At 35.1% G+C, this 14,738-nt stretch overlaps 1 protein-coding gene and 2 long non-coding RNA genes across 5 annotated transcripts; 1 reads left to right on the top strand and 2 right to left on the bottom strand.

The window, feature by feature from the left end:
* Nucleotides 1-2,418: 2,418 nt before the first annotated feature.
* Nucleotides 2,419-14,383, top strand: LOC119071760 (nose resistant to fluoxetine protein 6-like). Of its 2 annotated transcripts, XM_037176812.1 has the most exons (12): nucleotides 2,419-3,258; nucleotides 10,326-10,620; nucleotides 10,682-10,923; nucleotides 10,982-11,175; nucleotides 11,234-11,381; nucleotides 11,442-11,554; nucleotides 11,620-11,775; nucleotides 11,843-11,962; nucleotides 12,025-12,270; nucleotides 12,330-12,555; nucleotides 13,820-14,137; nucleotides 14,217-14,383. In XM_037176812.1, the coding sequence occupies exons 2-12, from the start codon at nucleotides 10,326-10,328 to the stop codon at nucleotides 14,340-14,342; spliced, it is 2,184 nt and encodes a 727-aa protein (XP_037032707.1). In that variant the 5' UTR covers nucleotides 2,419-3,258; the 3' UTR covers nucleotides 14,343-14,383. The 2 variants fall into 2 exon arrangements, with proteins under 2 accessions (XP_037032707.1, XP_037032699.1); XM_037176804.1 differs by having other exon boundaries at nucleotides 11,234-11,554; nucleotides 14,217-14,378.
* Nucleotides 7,543-8,229, bottom strand: LOC119071798. 2 transcript variants are annotated; one of them, XR_005086719.1, is made up of 3 exons: nucleotides 8,160-8,229; nucleotides 7,849-7,988; nucleotides 7,543-7,729 (listed from the first exon to the last, which is right to left on the bottom strand). It is a non-coding gene; the product is annotated as an uncharacterized LOC119071798 (long non-coding RNA). The 2 variants fall into 2 exon arrangements; XR_005086718.1 differs by having other exon boundaries at nucleotides 7,853-7,988.
* LOC119071807 lies at nucleotides 8,947-9,323 on the bottom strand. Its single transcript, XR_005086720.1, has 3 exons — nucleotides 9,224-9,323; nucleotides 9,065-9,079; nucleotides 8,947-8,978 (listed from the first exon to the last, which is right to left on the bottom strand). It is a non-coding gene; the product is annotated as an uncharacterized LOC119071807 (long non-coding RNA).
* Nucleotides 14,384-14,738: the final 355 nt, after the last annotated feature.

Genomic DNA, 14,738 nt, shown 5'->3' with positions numbered 1-14,738 from the left:
TAATTCAATTTATGTCATCGTTCATTTGAGTTCATTTTTCATTCAGTGTATGAGGTCACTTTTTTGACTTTTCGAAAATGAACGGCTACTGCCTGGTTTATTTTACTCTGCTGTGGTTGGAATTTTTTTTTAATTCATTGGTTCATCCATCGATTCATCGAAAATTCAAGTTCTGAAGAGCACTTACGGCTTCAATTGGAAAAGGCCTGAAAACAAAAGAATTTTATTTCAAACTCGCGTTGCTATGTGTAGCTACCTCGGTAGCTACAGTAACGGCAATAATAAGTTTAAATTATTTCCCAATTTACAATTAATTACTCGGTATTTTTAATGGTTAATTTAGTAAATTTTTTTAGAGAGTTGTACAAAGTGATCGCTTAAGTAATTTTTGTGAACTTCCTCCGCATCATTGTTATTGTCAACAAAGTAAATTATGACGTTCACAATAAACTTACTTTTCCGAAAATTGTATAATAAGCTCTCCGGACAACGATCCACTTTAATCGAGTTTCTCAATTTTATTTGACGAAACAACATATGCATGCATCTATACACATACACAGCGTTCATATACGCATCCACTCCATATATGTATATATTCCAAAAATCGTCAATTTACTTTCGGTACGACTTATTTACATTTATAAATAATTGGTATAGTAATTATCGATAGAAAAATATTTCCATTAATGTCATACAACTCAACCAAAATAACCTTTTAGTGGAAAAATGATTGGAGTTCACTCATTTGCGTACCAACTACTCGCCATATTACCAAATAATCTTTAACCCAAAATATTGAACATTACAAATGTTTTGAGCGCACTCAAAAAGTGAAGAGATGTAAAGATTTAATGCTGTTGCGTGGTAAGTTGAAAATGATCGCTAAAAAATTGTTTTTTTTTCTTGTTTAGAGAAATCGTGTGAGTTAATCGTGCACGCCAATTAGATTACGTGCTGATTTATATCATTTTATTTTGACGAGTGTAAAGCGCTCTAGCTGAAGGCGAAGGTTAAATGTTCCTCCCAACCCTTACGCAGTACATTTTACTCGCGCGAAACGAGTATCGGAATAAAGTTTACTTATTTGTTGTATAAATTATTCAAGATGACTGGTATATTTACCGTGATTGTTTCTTCTTTCGAAATAAAGTTTCAACAAATTGATGCGAAATCTATTACTGCATTAGTGTTATCATTAATTTTGTTTTATAAAGTTTCATTAGCCGGAGCTCATCGTTCAATTTTCTAATGGTAAAATTATTACGGATAATTATGTTCTTATCCTAAATTTCCTTCAAATGTTGTACCACTCATACAACCACATTGACTGTGAAACCCATAAGGCAAACAAGCAGTCTGTTTGGATAAGTGTAGCAACTGGTAAAACAGGTATTCAACTTGAATACAGAAGTTTTACTATCGGATCTACTACTTCATTTGAAGTAGGCTCATAAAATTGATTTCCAATCTTTTACTTAATTTTTTAACATGTTTTTGCTATATAAATATGACGTCAGTTAGGCAATGCCCTATACGATGACAGCAGAGATCTTCTTACAAAATCACTTATTAGGTCTGAGTATTAGTATAAGATATTTAGCATAATGCTGTTTTAGGTTGATTTGTTTTCATATTTTTGATTGGACCATTTGTAAGTCAAATGTCAGAACTAGCCATATTCCCAAGCTGGTGTTCTAAAGTTTACATATTACGTATGAAAATGTGTAGTAAAATCAATTAGCTACTTTATGTTAATAATCAATAGGAGTTTCTGCTTAGCATGACATTTTCTGTCTTAGTTAATAATTCTTCATGATTAGTGGTCCGTATTTAGTGGTATTACTCAGTCGTAATAAGCGTATATACTAATAAAAGTTAAAAAAAGTTACAGCACCATCGGGTAGGGCTGTAACACCCCACTTATCAAATACACAACTTGGAACCTCGGAAGTAATATACTATTACTATCGGATCTATTACTTCATTTGATTCAAGCCTTCTCCATACTAGCTTAATTTTCGTCTAAGTATTTACAAAAAGTTTATGTCAAATCTTGTACTTCATTTTTTGATCATGTTTTTTTTGCTATACATGCCCGCATTATTCAGAACTTCACATTTAATCCTGAAGTTGTTATCGATAACAGATAGAATAACTGCAACCAATGCAAAGTATTAAATAGCTGAATGATCGATTCTAATGTGAAATTTGCCGCTAATGAGAAACGGAATATTTTCCACTCTTTCATTTTGGAAAACTAAAACAGGCTCATGTACTGTCACAATACCAGTTCCACATTCGAATAACTCCATGATTTGCGCACAAAGTTGTTATGCATCACAAAAACATTTCCGACGATCATTCACATACCAGTTCAGTTTGATATTATAAAAGGAAAATCTACCAAAAAATCTTGTCACAAAGTTGTTTAACGTGCACCGGAACAGTACATACTGCACAGCTGAATCGATTCGAAATTCGTTTATATATTTACCGGTAGATCATATATACATACAAAAATAAAGATCGTCAAAGTACAAATAATAAAAAGAAATTGAGAAATTCGTTATTGTGCAAATCTTGCTAAAGATTTTCGGTCGGCTGTGTGTACCTTAAAACCTTTTGTAAAGGAAAGAGATAATAATAACAAACAATTAAAGATCAATTAAGTAATAATCGAATGATAGCCGATCTTTTGTGTACAACACGTATATTGTATGCGATTTGTGATTGCATAAGATTTTTTCAGATTTTTTTTGGGATACCTATAATATAACAACAATACCTGATTAAATCCATTATACACGGTTGAGGTATAGCGAAAGAAAGTGACATAAATCTGAATATATATCTAGATATTACAATATAATACAGACAACCGTGTCGTTACCATACGCTGTGTATATTCATCAGTATTATTGGTTTTATTAAATAATGGTGAGAAAAATGAAAGTGGTTTGAATAAAGAATTTGGCAAACCTAAATTGTGGCTCAGTTAAAGTTAAAATGAACGTTACCACAAACAACATACACTCATTTCGGTTGCGCTTATTTGCGATGATATAATTTGTGGTCAAGTTGATGTGTTATTATATGTGTACCTGAACTTAAAAAAACTGCAACAAATAAAGTTATGCTCGAACGGGTTTCGTATGAAAATAAATGTCCAGATAAGTAGTTACATCCAGGAAAAAAAAACTTTCGTAATTACGTGTCGTTATCAATAAGCAACAATCCAACCAAGTACTATCAAAGGTAAATCTAAATTCTGTTTTGCATAAAAAAATATTTTTTTTGTCATTTTCTTCATCTCATTTGGCCATCAAAATATTATGCATAAAATGGAGAAAGATCGTCTTCAAATAACCGCATTACATCTATTAGTAATCGTAAAAATGATGAAAGACATTATTATGAGCAAAGATAATACGAAGACGAGAAAAAAACAACACCATCGATGATGACCAATTAAATTCGTGTGTATAACACTCATTTCGACATTAATTTTTTGATTACTCTAAATTCCAATATTACAGTGCCGACGAAGCCCATCATTTCGCAGTGATGTTGTTATATAGATATGCCTGTTATAAACAGTGCCGCCTTTTCCATATGGGCAAAAAGGGCAAATGCCCGTGGCGCCCGAAGTAGATCAAAAGAAATTGGCACCCGAAATCCTTTAAAAAAATTACCTTTAACAAATTGGCGACTATTTTTCCAATTGCCCTATGGCGCCCAAAACCTAAAAACGGCACTGGTTATAAAAGTGGTAATGAAAATAAAACCACTAAGGTCACCATCTTAGGTCTTTTTAGGTATACGACTGCAGTTTAGTAGGTAAATCGTTTTAGGAATAGGTTTTATGGGTATTTTAACGCAACGAATATTTTTTATGTATACGAGTTGATCGGAGTTTATGACCACTTATTATGCATTGCAATGGAATAGCCTAAAGCATTTTATGCTTAAAACTCAATTGAGATTCAATTTTAATTGACTTCGTCGTAGTCACTAGACTTTTATTGATTTCTGTAAGACTTGGTGCGCTTTATAACGAATACATTGACAGACATATTTCCTAAATAATTATAGGCGCAGAATGATAATTTTCCGATTGTTGTGTAACATTAAAAAATTAATTCATTATTGAATTACAGGAATTAGCACAAGAGAACTGCAAATTTCTTATGAAATTTCTTGACAAAAAAAACTTGCGTGTTTTCATTTTATTATCAGCAGATTGTAGTACAGTGCCGGATGTTCCCTACTTAGCGCCTTTTTTTGACTAATTAAAATTATATTTTACCGAAAATGTTTGGTAACTCTTTGTTAACCCAACAAAAAAAAACATTCGAAGTATTTACACCTCTCAGACTTTGTTTGAATGTACTGCAAGCATGAGTGATCGTATTGAGAGCTGCCAAATAGAGTACAATTTTGTATGATTTTTTTTTTCAATTTTTTACAATGCCAAAAATTAACGAATTTAACTTCCTTGCACGTTGCGCAAGTTCTCTGACAAAATTGTAAAACAGGGACGTCTGACGTCATTTTCTCCTTTTCTATTTGGCAAAAAGGTCACACAAAAAATATTTATATTTCAAGAAAAGGTTTACATTTGGCACCCATTTAATAACAACTGCCCTTGGCGCCAAAAAGCTAACGACGGCACTTGCCACATCAAAATCGTATTTTGTTTTTATTTTAAAAGACCTGGCTCCAGGCTGACCTTAGAATTGATAAAGGAATACGAGAAAGCAAAAAAAAAATCCAAAAAATAATTTTTCTATTGCCTCTAGGCTGATTTTTGATTTTCGTTGTAGTAGCATGAGGTTATACACATTGTTGACTGATATCACGGGCATTTGGAAACAGAAGGCATTACTGCTAACTGTAGTTAATAGCTGAGTAACCCAGCTATAAATATCATAATAGATCATTGTCAATGTCGTTTGAGATGTCAAATGGGCTGTCATTTTCACAAAGCTAACCACAATGTTACAAAAATTTATATGAAGCTGTCATTGTTTAAGGTTAGCTTTGTGAAATCGACAACTCATTTGACACTATTTTGAGAGAAGAAACCGTTATTTGACAGTGATCTATAGTGTTGATCTACGTCTTCAATCGGGTAGAGTTACTCTGTCATCGTTCCCGACTGAGACTTTTCGACCAAAAATTTCAACATTATTTGCAGATAAAATCGAGAAATCATGGCATAAAATGTCGTATGAGGTATGCCCGAACAGGGTATCTCATAGAGAATCCATTGCAGGGAAGTTTTTTGATAACGAGTTATCTCACAGGAGCTCTGTGTTCGAAGCCCAAAATAGGCAATTTTATGTTAGGGTGAAAAAATCGCTCCTCAGCAATTGACTACAGTTAGCAGTAATGCCTACTGTCCCCAAATGCCTGTGATATCAGTCAACAATGTGTGCAACCTAATGCTTCTACCCGAAAATCAAAAATCAGCCTGGAGGCAAAGGAAAAATTAAGAGTCAATTCGCCAAAACTTCGAACAGCTTATATGGAATCGGGAAAATTGTGTTGGGCTGTCAAGGCCCTTTTCACGCCCTATCTATTGACACCCCACTCGACCATACTCACTGTCAATGGATAGGGCGAGAAGTAAGCTACAAAACTCCGGGTTAGAGCTTCCTGCTACTAACTTTCTCAACTTTAAAAATTTCGGTTTTTTCGAGGTTTTTCACTTGTTGTGGCGGCTGGGTGGGTCGAACATCGGCGTTTGTTGGTCAATAATATTCAGCTCATCGACCTTCGTAAACGTACACAATTTGACATTATTCACATCTTGCATGTTGGAGCTATTGATAAAAAACGATTTTCACGACAACTCCGGAGAAAATTTTTCTAAGGGTCATATCAGCCCAACAAAAAATTTTCGGAAAAAAAAGTTGTTCCACGATATTATCAGAATTGAACGACGATTCATTTGAGCCATAGTTCGTTTGGAACGCCATCGGCTTGAATCCCGACTGTTCGAAGTTTTGGCGAATTGACTCTTAATTTTTGATTTTTTTATTGCTGTTTTGGATTCCTTGGTCAATGCTAAGTACAACCAGGGGCCAGGCCTTTTAAAACAAAAAACAAAATGAAAATACGACCCACCCTAGTGGACATGTAAATCTAAATTTAAAATTAACTTATTAGGCAAGATCAATCCAATTGGAGGGAAATGGGAGAGAAATTTCACTTACTTTATATGACAAGCACAAAACGCACTGCCCTCCGCTTATTCACCGTTTACGCTATAACAACGGGGAGAGAGAGAGAGAGAGAACAGTTTTCGTTATTATTTGGAAAACGGTGAGCAAACGGAGTGTAGTGTGTTTCGTGCTTCAGCAAATAACAGGAAATTTCTCTGATGTAAGGCATCTATTATCATCTGATTGGTAACACATGCAACGAAGAAACAGAGACTAAATCGATACGAAATCTTTTACTTCATTCGTTTAAACATATATAAATCGTAAAGATCACAAACAAGAACAGATAGAACGAGCACTCGAAAAAGTAGATTTGACGGAAGGAAGTGTCATTTGGACTAATTAACAAGTGTCAATATTATTATTTTGGTTACATCGGCTAGCGTGATAGCTCAATAACAATTATCCACACGTATAGACGTTATCGAAAAACGGATCGTCACAGAATGTTAATATGATTATGTAAAAGTCAAACACGTGCAACCAAAAGCTTATAATAGATGTTATACAGAGATAACTGAATATGATTTATCGCACGTTCGAAAGAAAAGAAAAGAAAAGCAACAACAACAACCAGGACCTTGTGCTTATGAAGATAAATTGTCAGTTTTTTTCAAGAGTATATGAAGTTCACCGTTCAAATATATAAAAAAGACATTTCTTTAAGTCAATTTGTTTCAAATATATGTCTAACTTTGCGACTTTATGCTTAAAGGTACATGAGCTTGTTGATAGAACTGAAGGAGAATGGTAGCCTTTGTTCACTAAATTTGCTTCTCATGCTAATCTTTAACTATCAGTCAACATTAGGCATCAATGAAGTGCTTCATCGATGGATTATTGCTTGCTTTGAATGAAAAGTACAAGGTATTTCCCATGTGTAGATTACGACCTTGCCGGGACGTTTTTATTTTCATGATTGGATAGTTTGAAGTTAGCGACGAAAATAACAACTTTCGAAAATAGGACGTAAATTATGTTACCCGCGCAGACTTGCGGAGAAATATTATTACAAGTCATCAGGTGTATGCTCTGCGCATGTTGAATGACTGTAACGCAATTATTCTTGCCGTTCTTAAACGGGTAAGTCTTTTCTCTTGACAATAATTCAAACCGAGCATGTAACAAATGTTCTCAGCTTTAAATTGACCTCAAACCGATGACGTAATAAATGTTGGAAATAGCAACGAAAGTCTCAATTTTCACTATACAGTTTCTCTACCTTAAATTGACCTCTGCGAAAAACTGCCCAAGCATTTTTTTGGTTGAAATTTACATCAAAAGCAATTTCTAATGTCTATTGACACACCGTCTTTATTTCCCATATTTCTATTGATCCTTATCGCTATTCCATCAAATTTCATATCGATTGATTGGCTTCTTCTATTCGTCCCATCTGGCCTTGTACTCGTCCGATCTCCATCCACCGAGATCGCACCGTGTATTAACATCAGTGAATCTTACATGACAGCAGTCCCGGTATGTGCATGAATGACAATCTGATAAAAATTGAAAACAAAAATTTGGGAAATTGGAAGCAATAATTTAGAGAAAAGTGTCAGATTTCGAAGCGAAATTATAAATGATGAGGAGCAAAATTTAAATAAAAAAATATTACACACTGCCACAACGAACATCCTCATGTGGAGAACCGTTACCGGCACAATATCCCTGATCGTTGCAAGTGATCTCGGAACTCACAAAGTTAATTGACGAAACTGCCACCAATGCGAAAAAAAGCATCGTACAACGATTCATCTGAAAATTCAGTTTAGCATTTATCTTTAGAATGTATCGTCTTTCTGCTCTAGCCACAGTGAATATAGTTTTTGCTAGCGTCTTGGTTATTTTGTGCAAGACAAACTTTACAAATCGTTAGGTGGATATAAGTAAAAAATTTCAAAATAATCAAAAATGATTCGCGCGCACCTTGATAGTTGATAGTTGGAAATTTCAATAGATTTTCGTTTTGATGCGTACGACTATTTAATTCCAGACGCTTTTTGAAATTGTTCAAATGAATCCGATGAGACCTTTTATATGAAGAACATTTCGTCATAAGTGGCGCTTTATCCAAAACAATAAACACGCGCAACAAGTCAAACTACTGCGCTTGCTAATTAGTTTATTTATTTATAAAAAACATACCGGTACGGATCGCCATTAGCCATTGTCCGACGAGTCATCGAGATAACGAAACTTATTGTTTTAGGTAATTTACGCAACTTAATTGAAACTTCATTTTAAAAAACTCGCAATTACACGAATGAAACTACTATTAAAATTATCGTTTCAAGTACAATCTACAATCATCTGTCATGGACAGAACATGTAGATGATTTTTAACTCACTGCCTCCCCGGAAAATGAATTTATCCATTGTCATGAGCGTTAAAACTCATTTCCCGGTGACTTAGTGAGTAAATAACTTTAATTCACGACTGCGAAAATATACCTCAAGTTTTTGGATAAAGGAATGATAAAGGAACAATATTTTTCAAATTCATGTAATGAATGGATAAACCATGGACATGAACTTACTAACAAAATTTGTTTACATTTTCAAATTACGTAGTCTTAAGCACAGTGTATTCTAGGCCAATAATGTTTTACCCACCTGCCCCATGCGAAAGTTGACCATCACATAGCAATTTGCCGACCAGGAATATGATAGTATAAATTTCAAACCTATCTGCGATGAAGAAAAAAACAAGGGGCAAACCACTCGATTTGCAACTCATTTGCAACTCTCTTTTTTCACTTGCAACTCCGATGCAACTCTTTTTTTCACGTGCAACTCTTTGCAACTCTTTTTCTGTGCAACTCTTTTGCAACTCTTTTCGTATTTAACTTGTTTTCATCCAAAAAATGTAAAGAAAATCAACATTTGTTAAAAAAAAAAAAAAATGGAAAAACATTAAACGTTCCTAATAGAGATATTGTAAAATGCCGACATCGATGTTCCTAAGGAGCGACAAAAATATTCAATGGAACCGATATGGGTAATATTTACAACGATTATCGGTAAATTATCGGCAAATCCCATTGATTTCAACGATGTGGAATGCAAAATCAATGGGCGGGCATTCAAATTCAATTTTTCTTAAAGCACTTAAAGTCGACAGTGTATCATATAAATTTTGGCACTGTAAAAAAATTTGGCAGGCTGACAGCTGTCACTCGAAACACTTTTTCTTTAAGTGCGTTGATTTGATCAAAGAATTTTGCAGTGGTGAAAGAGAATGTAGAAAAAAATCATCGAGCTCACTTAAATGAACTGGTTTAGTCCTAGTAAATTGGACTTTTACATACAAATTTTGACATATCAAGACTTGTTGAATAACTTTCTATTTTCTCTCTTTTATCGCTCTTTTAACACTTTACTAAAGTTCAGTGAACAGTGTTCACTATTTGTAGTTCAAGTAATCGTTTGAATAACATTTATTATTTATTTCTTCCGCGTGCAACACTTTTTTATTCTCGAATGCAACTCTTTCGCAACTCATTTTGAGCGTGCAACTCCGGTGCAACTCTTTTTTTTCGCGTGCAACTCCGATGCAACTTTTTTTTTTCGCGTGCAACTCTTTGCAACTCTTTTGAGTGGTTTGCCCCTCGGAAAAAAGTCGTATTTCAGTTGTTCGGTGCACAAATTAACTTTCGTTTGGCGCAGGTAGTAAAACAGAATATATTGGGTGCTGCTTTGTAAGTCATTACTACGGAAACAACTTTGTTTTACTCACAAATTCACTCGTGTATTTTGAGCAACTTGCTTCGGAAACTGTTTTTTGACAGGTGTAGTTGTATACCTCGCCTTCGACTTGGATATTCAAGCTCTACAATTGTCGGAAAGACAGTTACCGAAGCTTGCTGCACAAAAACTTATTTGTGAGTTTGCTTTTATCACAAAATTGTTACCTCATGTAATGAACAACTTTCGCGGCATCCAATGTAACCTACTTTGTACTCGATTACTTACGAATAATTTAAAGATATCTCTGCTTAGACTTCATCCTTAAATGTACTGAGTCTCCTTAGTGTATTGATTAAGCTATATACATTTCGTGGACCAAACCTTAAACAATTCTCCTCATTTTAGATGAACCTGTGGCTAAGACCAAGTTTTTGGTTTTTATCGATCATACATATTTTACTGAACGGTGCCGACGCTCAACGACATATTACGAATACAACAAAATTTCACCGATTTTCCAACGAACTTCAAACCACACTGAAACCATCATCAGCTGCTAGAGAAACCTACCTAGCCAGTTCGTCATTACTGTATGGTTTACTCAAGAAATTGAATGATAGCTATGTCACTGACACATGTAACGAACATCTTCAAATGGTCTACGAAGGAATTCAGCATCAAGACATTTGGGCCATGAAGGGTATGAGTGGAACGAACGGAAATGTTGCGACTTCGGGACTAATCAATTATTCTTTACCCAGTTCTTGATTCTTCGGCCCAATTTGAACCAGGATTTATTTTCGGAAATAATTTTCTGTTGGGCTCACTCAAAGAATGTCAATGGTTGAGAGGCACTCATTCGGTGACACTGTCGAAACGCTTTATGCGTAACATGAAAACGAATCTGCTAGAAAGTGTTGGACCATTCGATTTGGAGTACAATGTGGTTTATGCTGAACATGATTCGCCATGGCAAATTCAAACTGAATTCTTGTTGACACGGGTACAGTCAACTGATTTTGAAAGCAGAGATCCATTTCAAAACGAAATTTCATTTTCAGAAAGTACTTCAAATTGGGCTATGCCTGCCGAAATCTTGCAGTTCCACCGACGTGTGGAACATTACACAGAATTATTTTGACGAAGAAACCGTTGGATTCATATCGCAATATGAACTTCAACCGAGAGTGGTGCGTGTAAAGACCCTGAATGTGGAGACGAATTTTTTCAAGAAAACCAGCGCTCGGTTATTGGGGTTAGAGTTCATTTCCCATCGATGTAATATTCAACTCTAAAAATTAAAAATTCTTTAGAGCATTCCTCTTCATTACGCTTCTCCTAACACTGATGTCGCAAACTGGCTCAAACACTTGCCAAAAACATCCGGAGAGTTCTTGTTGCCACGGAATGGATGATAACAACAACGATAATTCCACCGATCTCGTCAAGGCAAAGGAAAAGGTAAATTTCTTTGCGCAATTTGTTGGTAATGTTCAATGTGTCTGTATCTATCCAGAACAGGAAGTCTCTTTACCAGCTAGTTTGCTGAAATGCTTTTCGATCAAAGACAATTTTGAATTTATTTTATCCACCAAACCATCATCGGAATCGGTTCCAACGGTAAATGGACTCAAGTAAGATATCGAAGGATCAGAAAAGTAGAAATTTTTGGGAGATAATTGGGTTCGTTGCTCCGCAGGTCGATTGGATGTTTTCTGATTTTGATTTTCCATATGAACTGGTTCTCCCACTTCAGTGTGCATAATCCGGTCATGCTGTTTGCGTATGGGGAGCAACCGTTTTATCAATGGGCTAGTACGACCCCGTTGATTGTGGACATATTTTTTACCATCAGGTAAGTGGTTGGGCAGTGCAAGTGGAAGCAGCGGAATTGAATTTTCACTTTTGTCTATCTTTTCCAGTGGATTGTTGTTGTCCTACAATTTCCTAAGGAACCAGAAGACTTTGTCTACAATCCGGGAAAATTCCTTCTGGCAAAATTGCAAATTTTTCGTGAAACAAATCATGCATCGGTACTTAAGGTTCGACGGCCGTTTCCTTGATAGTTATAGACACACAAAATTACCATCCATTTCCATTGCAGACTTACACCACTCTACATTGTTGTTATGGGAGCAACGGAAATCGCGACGGCATATCTACACGAAACATCACCGTTCTGGATCGAAGACCGAAACGATTTGACGTGTCAGAATCACTGGTGGCGAAATCTACTGTACATTCAGAATCTGTATCCGGTTAAAGAGTTCTGTCTCAACTGGACGTGGTCACTGGCGTGTGAAATGCAATTTTTCATCATTTTCACATTCATGCTGTTTCTTTATGCGAAGTAGCACAATCGAGTGATGGTAGAACGGAAATTGGAAATTACAGATTTTGTTGTTTCAGATATCCGGAGCTGACCAAGAAGATCTTCGTTGCGTTGTTCGTTTCCTTTACTGTGATAGTGTATTTTGTAGCGTATAGAACTAAATTTGAACCGGCATACGATGTTATGCATGAACTGGGCGATGATATGTATACGTCACCATGGACAAGGATATTGCCGTATTTGATCGGTGTGGGAAGTGGTTGGATTTTGTTGAATCGCAAAGACACGCTGAATATTGACAAGGTAGGTGTTTCCTTCTGTGAACATATTGCATCTTACAGTCTGAAGTCCACTTGATTCGAGTGTTATTGTCACATTTCGAATTCAACCAAATTTAATACTTAAAAGGAGAGAGGTAGACTCTGAGGACATGTTGGAAAATGTCGATATCTTCTAGAGAAGATGAAAACTAATTGTAGAGGCTATTTGCCTCCTGCTTCAAATAGTCTTCAATGCACTTTGTCCACCTGTAGCAAATAGTCCTTGATACATCTTACAACACTTAATTGGAAGGTCAATTTTCGATGAAAAATCGATTCGCCTATTTGCATCCAGGGCAAATAGTAAATTGAAGACTATTTGCAACGAATAGTGAATTGAAGACTATTTGCAACGAATAGTGAATTGAAGACTATTGAATTTAGGACTATTTGCAACCAGGACTAAGAGTGAATTGAAAACTATTTGCAACCAGGACTAAGAGTGAATTGAAAACTATTTGCATTCGGGACTAATAATGAATTGAAGTCTATTTGCATCAGGGACTAAAATAGTGAATTTAAGGCTATTTGCATCCGGGACTAAAATAGTGAATTTAAGGCTATTTGCAACCAGGACAAATAGTGAATTGAAAACTATTTGCATCCGGGACTAATAATGAATTGAAGTTTATTTGCATCTAGGTATAAAATAGTGAATTTAAGGCTATTTGCAACAGGGACGAATAGTTAATTCAAGTCTATTTGTATCCGGGACTAATAGTGAACTGAAAACTATTTGTATCCTGGACAAATAATGAATTGAAGTCTATTTGCATCTGGGTATAAAATAGTGAATTTAAGGCTATTTGCATCAGGGACTAATAGAGAATTGAAGACCATTTGCAACAGGGACTAATAGTTAATTGAAGTCTATTTGCATCTAATAGTGAATTGAAAACTATTTGTATCCTGGACAAATAGTGAATTTAAGGCTATTTGCAACCAGGACTAATAGTGAATTGAAAACTATTTGCATCCGGGACTAATAATGAATTAAAGTCTATTTGCATCTGGGTCTAAAATAGTGAATTTAAGGCTATTTGCATCCGGGACGAATAGTGAATTGAAGACTATTTGCATCTGGGATTAATAATGAATTGAAGACTATTTGCAACCGATGGTAAATAGTCACTTTTTACTTCAATTCTATGAAGTAAAATAACTATATGAGAGGCACGATGTGTAGCAAATTTTTCCTCACTTTATATCCCGCACATTAATTCAACAAAAATAATTTCCATTTACAGAAATCAACAAATTATTTATTTTTGGTGGCAATTTCAATCATTGCAGCCTGTCATTGCTCTGCAATAAACCGTGGACTATCATACAAACTAGCAGCTCCACTAATTACGATGATAAGAATATTTTATTCGGGTGCAACTGCTTGGATAATACTCGCCAGCACTAGTGCGAATAGTGTACCAATTGCCAAATTTCTGAACCATACATTTTTTGTTCATTTGAACAAACTGTCGTATGGAATTTATTTATTGAATCCGGTTGTAGTGGCATTGGTCTACGGTTTTAAAGATGACAGTGAGCACTTTGCACCAATCACGTTGGTATGTATGATTTTTTTTAAAGAAGTAGTTTTGTAAGCCATCAAATGCGGATAATTTTTCCTTTTTTCTCATTTTTCAGTCCGTCATGTCTATTGGTGTATCGGTTATTGTTTACTTATTAGCATTTGTCAGCTCGTTGCTGTTTGAAGTACCATACTCAAGGATCTCGTCATTACTTAAAAATTATAAAAGCAAAACGCTGTAAGACATTGGTAAATAAATGAAACCTAGAAAGAACCAATAAAACTGACTATAGTTATTTAACTCCGTTACATCCGTCTTCGAATAAAGTATTTTAAACGAAGTTAATGTTGTATAATATTGAGGTGTCACCTCAGAGAAAAATAAATTCATGTCAGCTATTTGAGGCTTAATTTTAACAACCAGTCGATCCTCTGTCTCGATAACTTGGAGTGAATCCAGCTTGACTTTGCAAAATCTTTGATGAAAAAAAATGGCTATTGGACTTCGTTAAATACAATGCAAACACATTCTTAAATGAAGCTAGTTATCAAAAAAGAATACGAAAACTTTTGATAAAATGAAATAGCTGCCAATGATAGATTGCTGAAGCGCCTAATAATGAACAATAATGCCATGT

Source organism: Bradysia coprophila, chromosome II (assembly GCF_014529535.1).
Source record: "Bradysia coprophila strain Holo2 chromosome II, BU_Bcop_v1, whole genome shotgun sequence".
Taxonomy (NCBI): Eukaryota; Metazoa; Arthropoda; class Insecta; order Diptera; family Sciaridae; genus Bradysia; species Bradysia coprophila.
Note: the sequence above shows the minus strand (reverse complement) of the source record. Positions and strands in the feature narration are given on the sequence as shown.

Excerpts from the sequence above, each read along its gene's own strand:
- LOC119071760 (XM_037176804.1), top strand. The coding sequence starts at position 10,326 with ATGAACCTGTGGCTAAGACCAAGTTTTTGGTTTTTATCGATCATACAT. Across the intron at positions 10,924-10,981 it reads CTGAATTCTTGTTGACACGG|AAAGTACTTCAAATTGGGCT; the intron begins GTACAGTCAACT and ends TTTCATTTTCAG. Across the intron at positions 11,176-11,233 it reads ACCAGCGCTCGGTTATTGGG|AGCATTCCTCTTCATTACGC; the intron begins GTTAGAGTTCAT and ends AAAATTCTTTAG.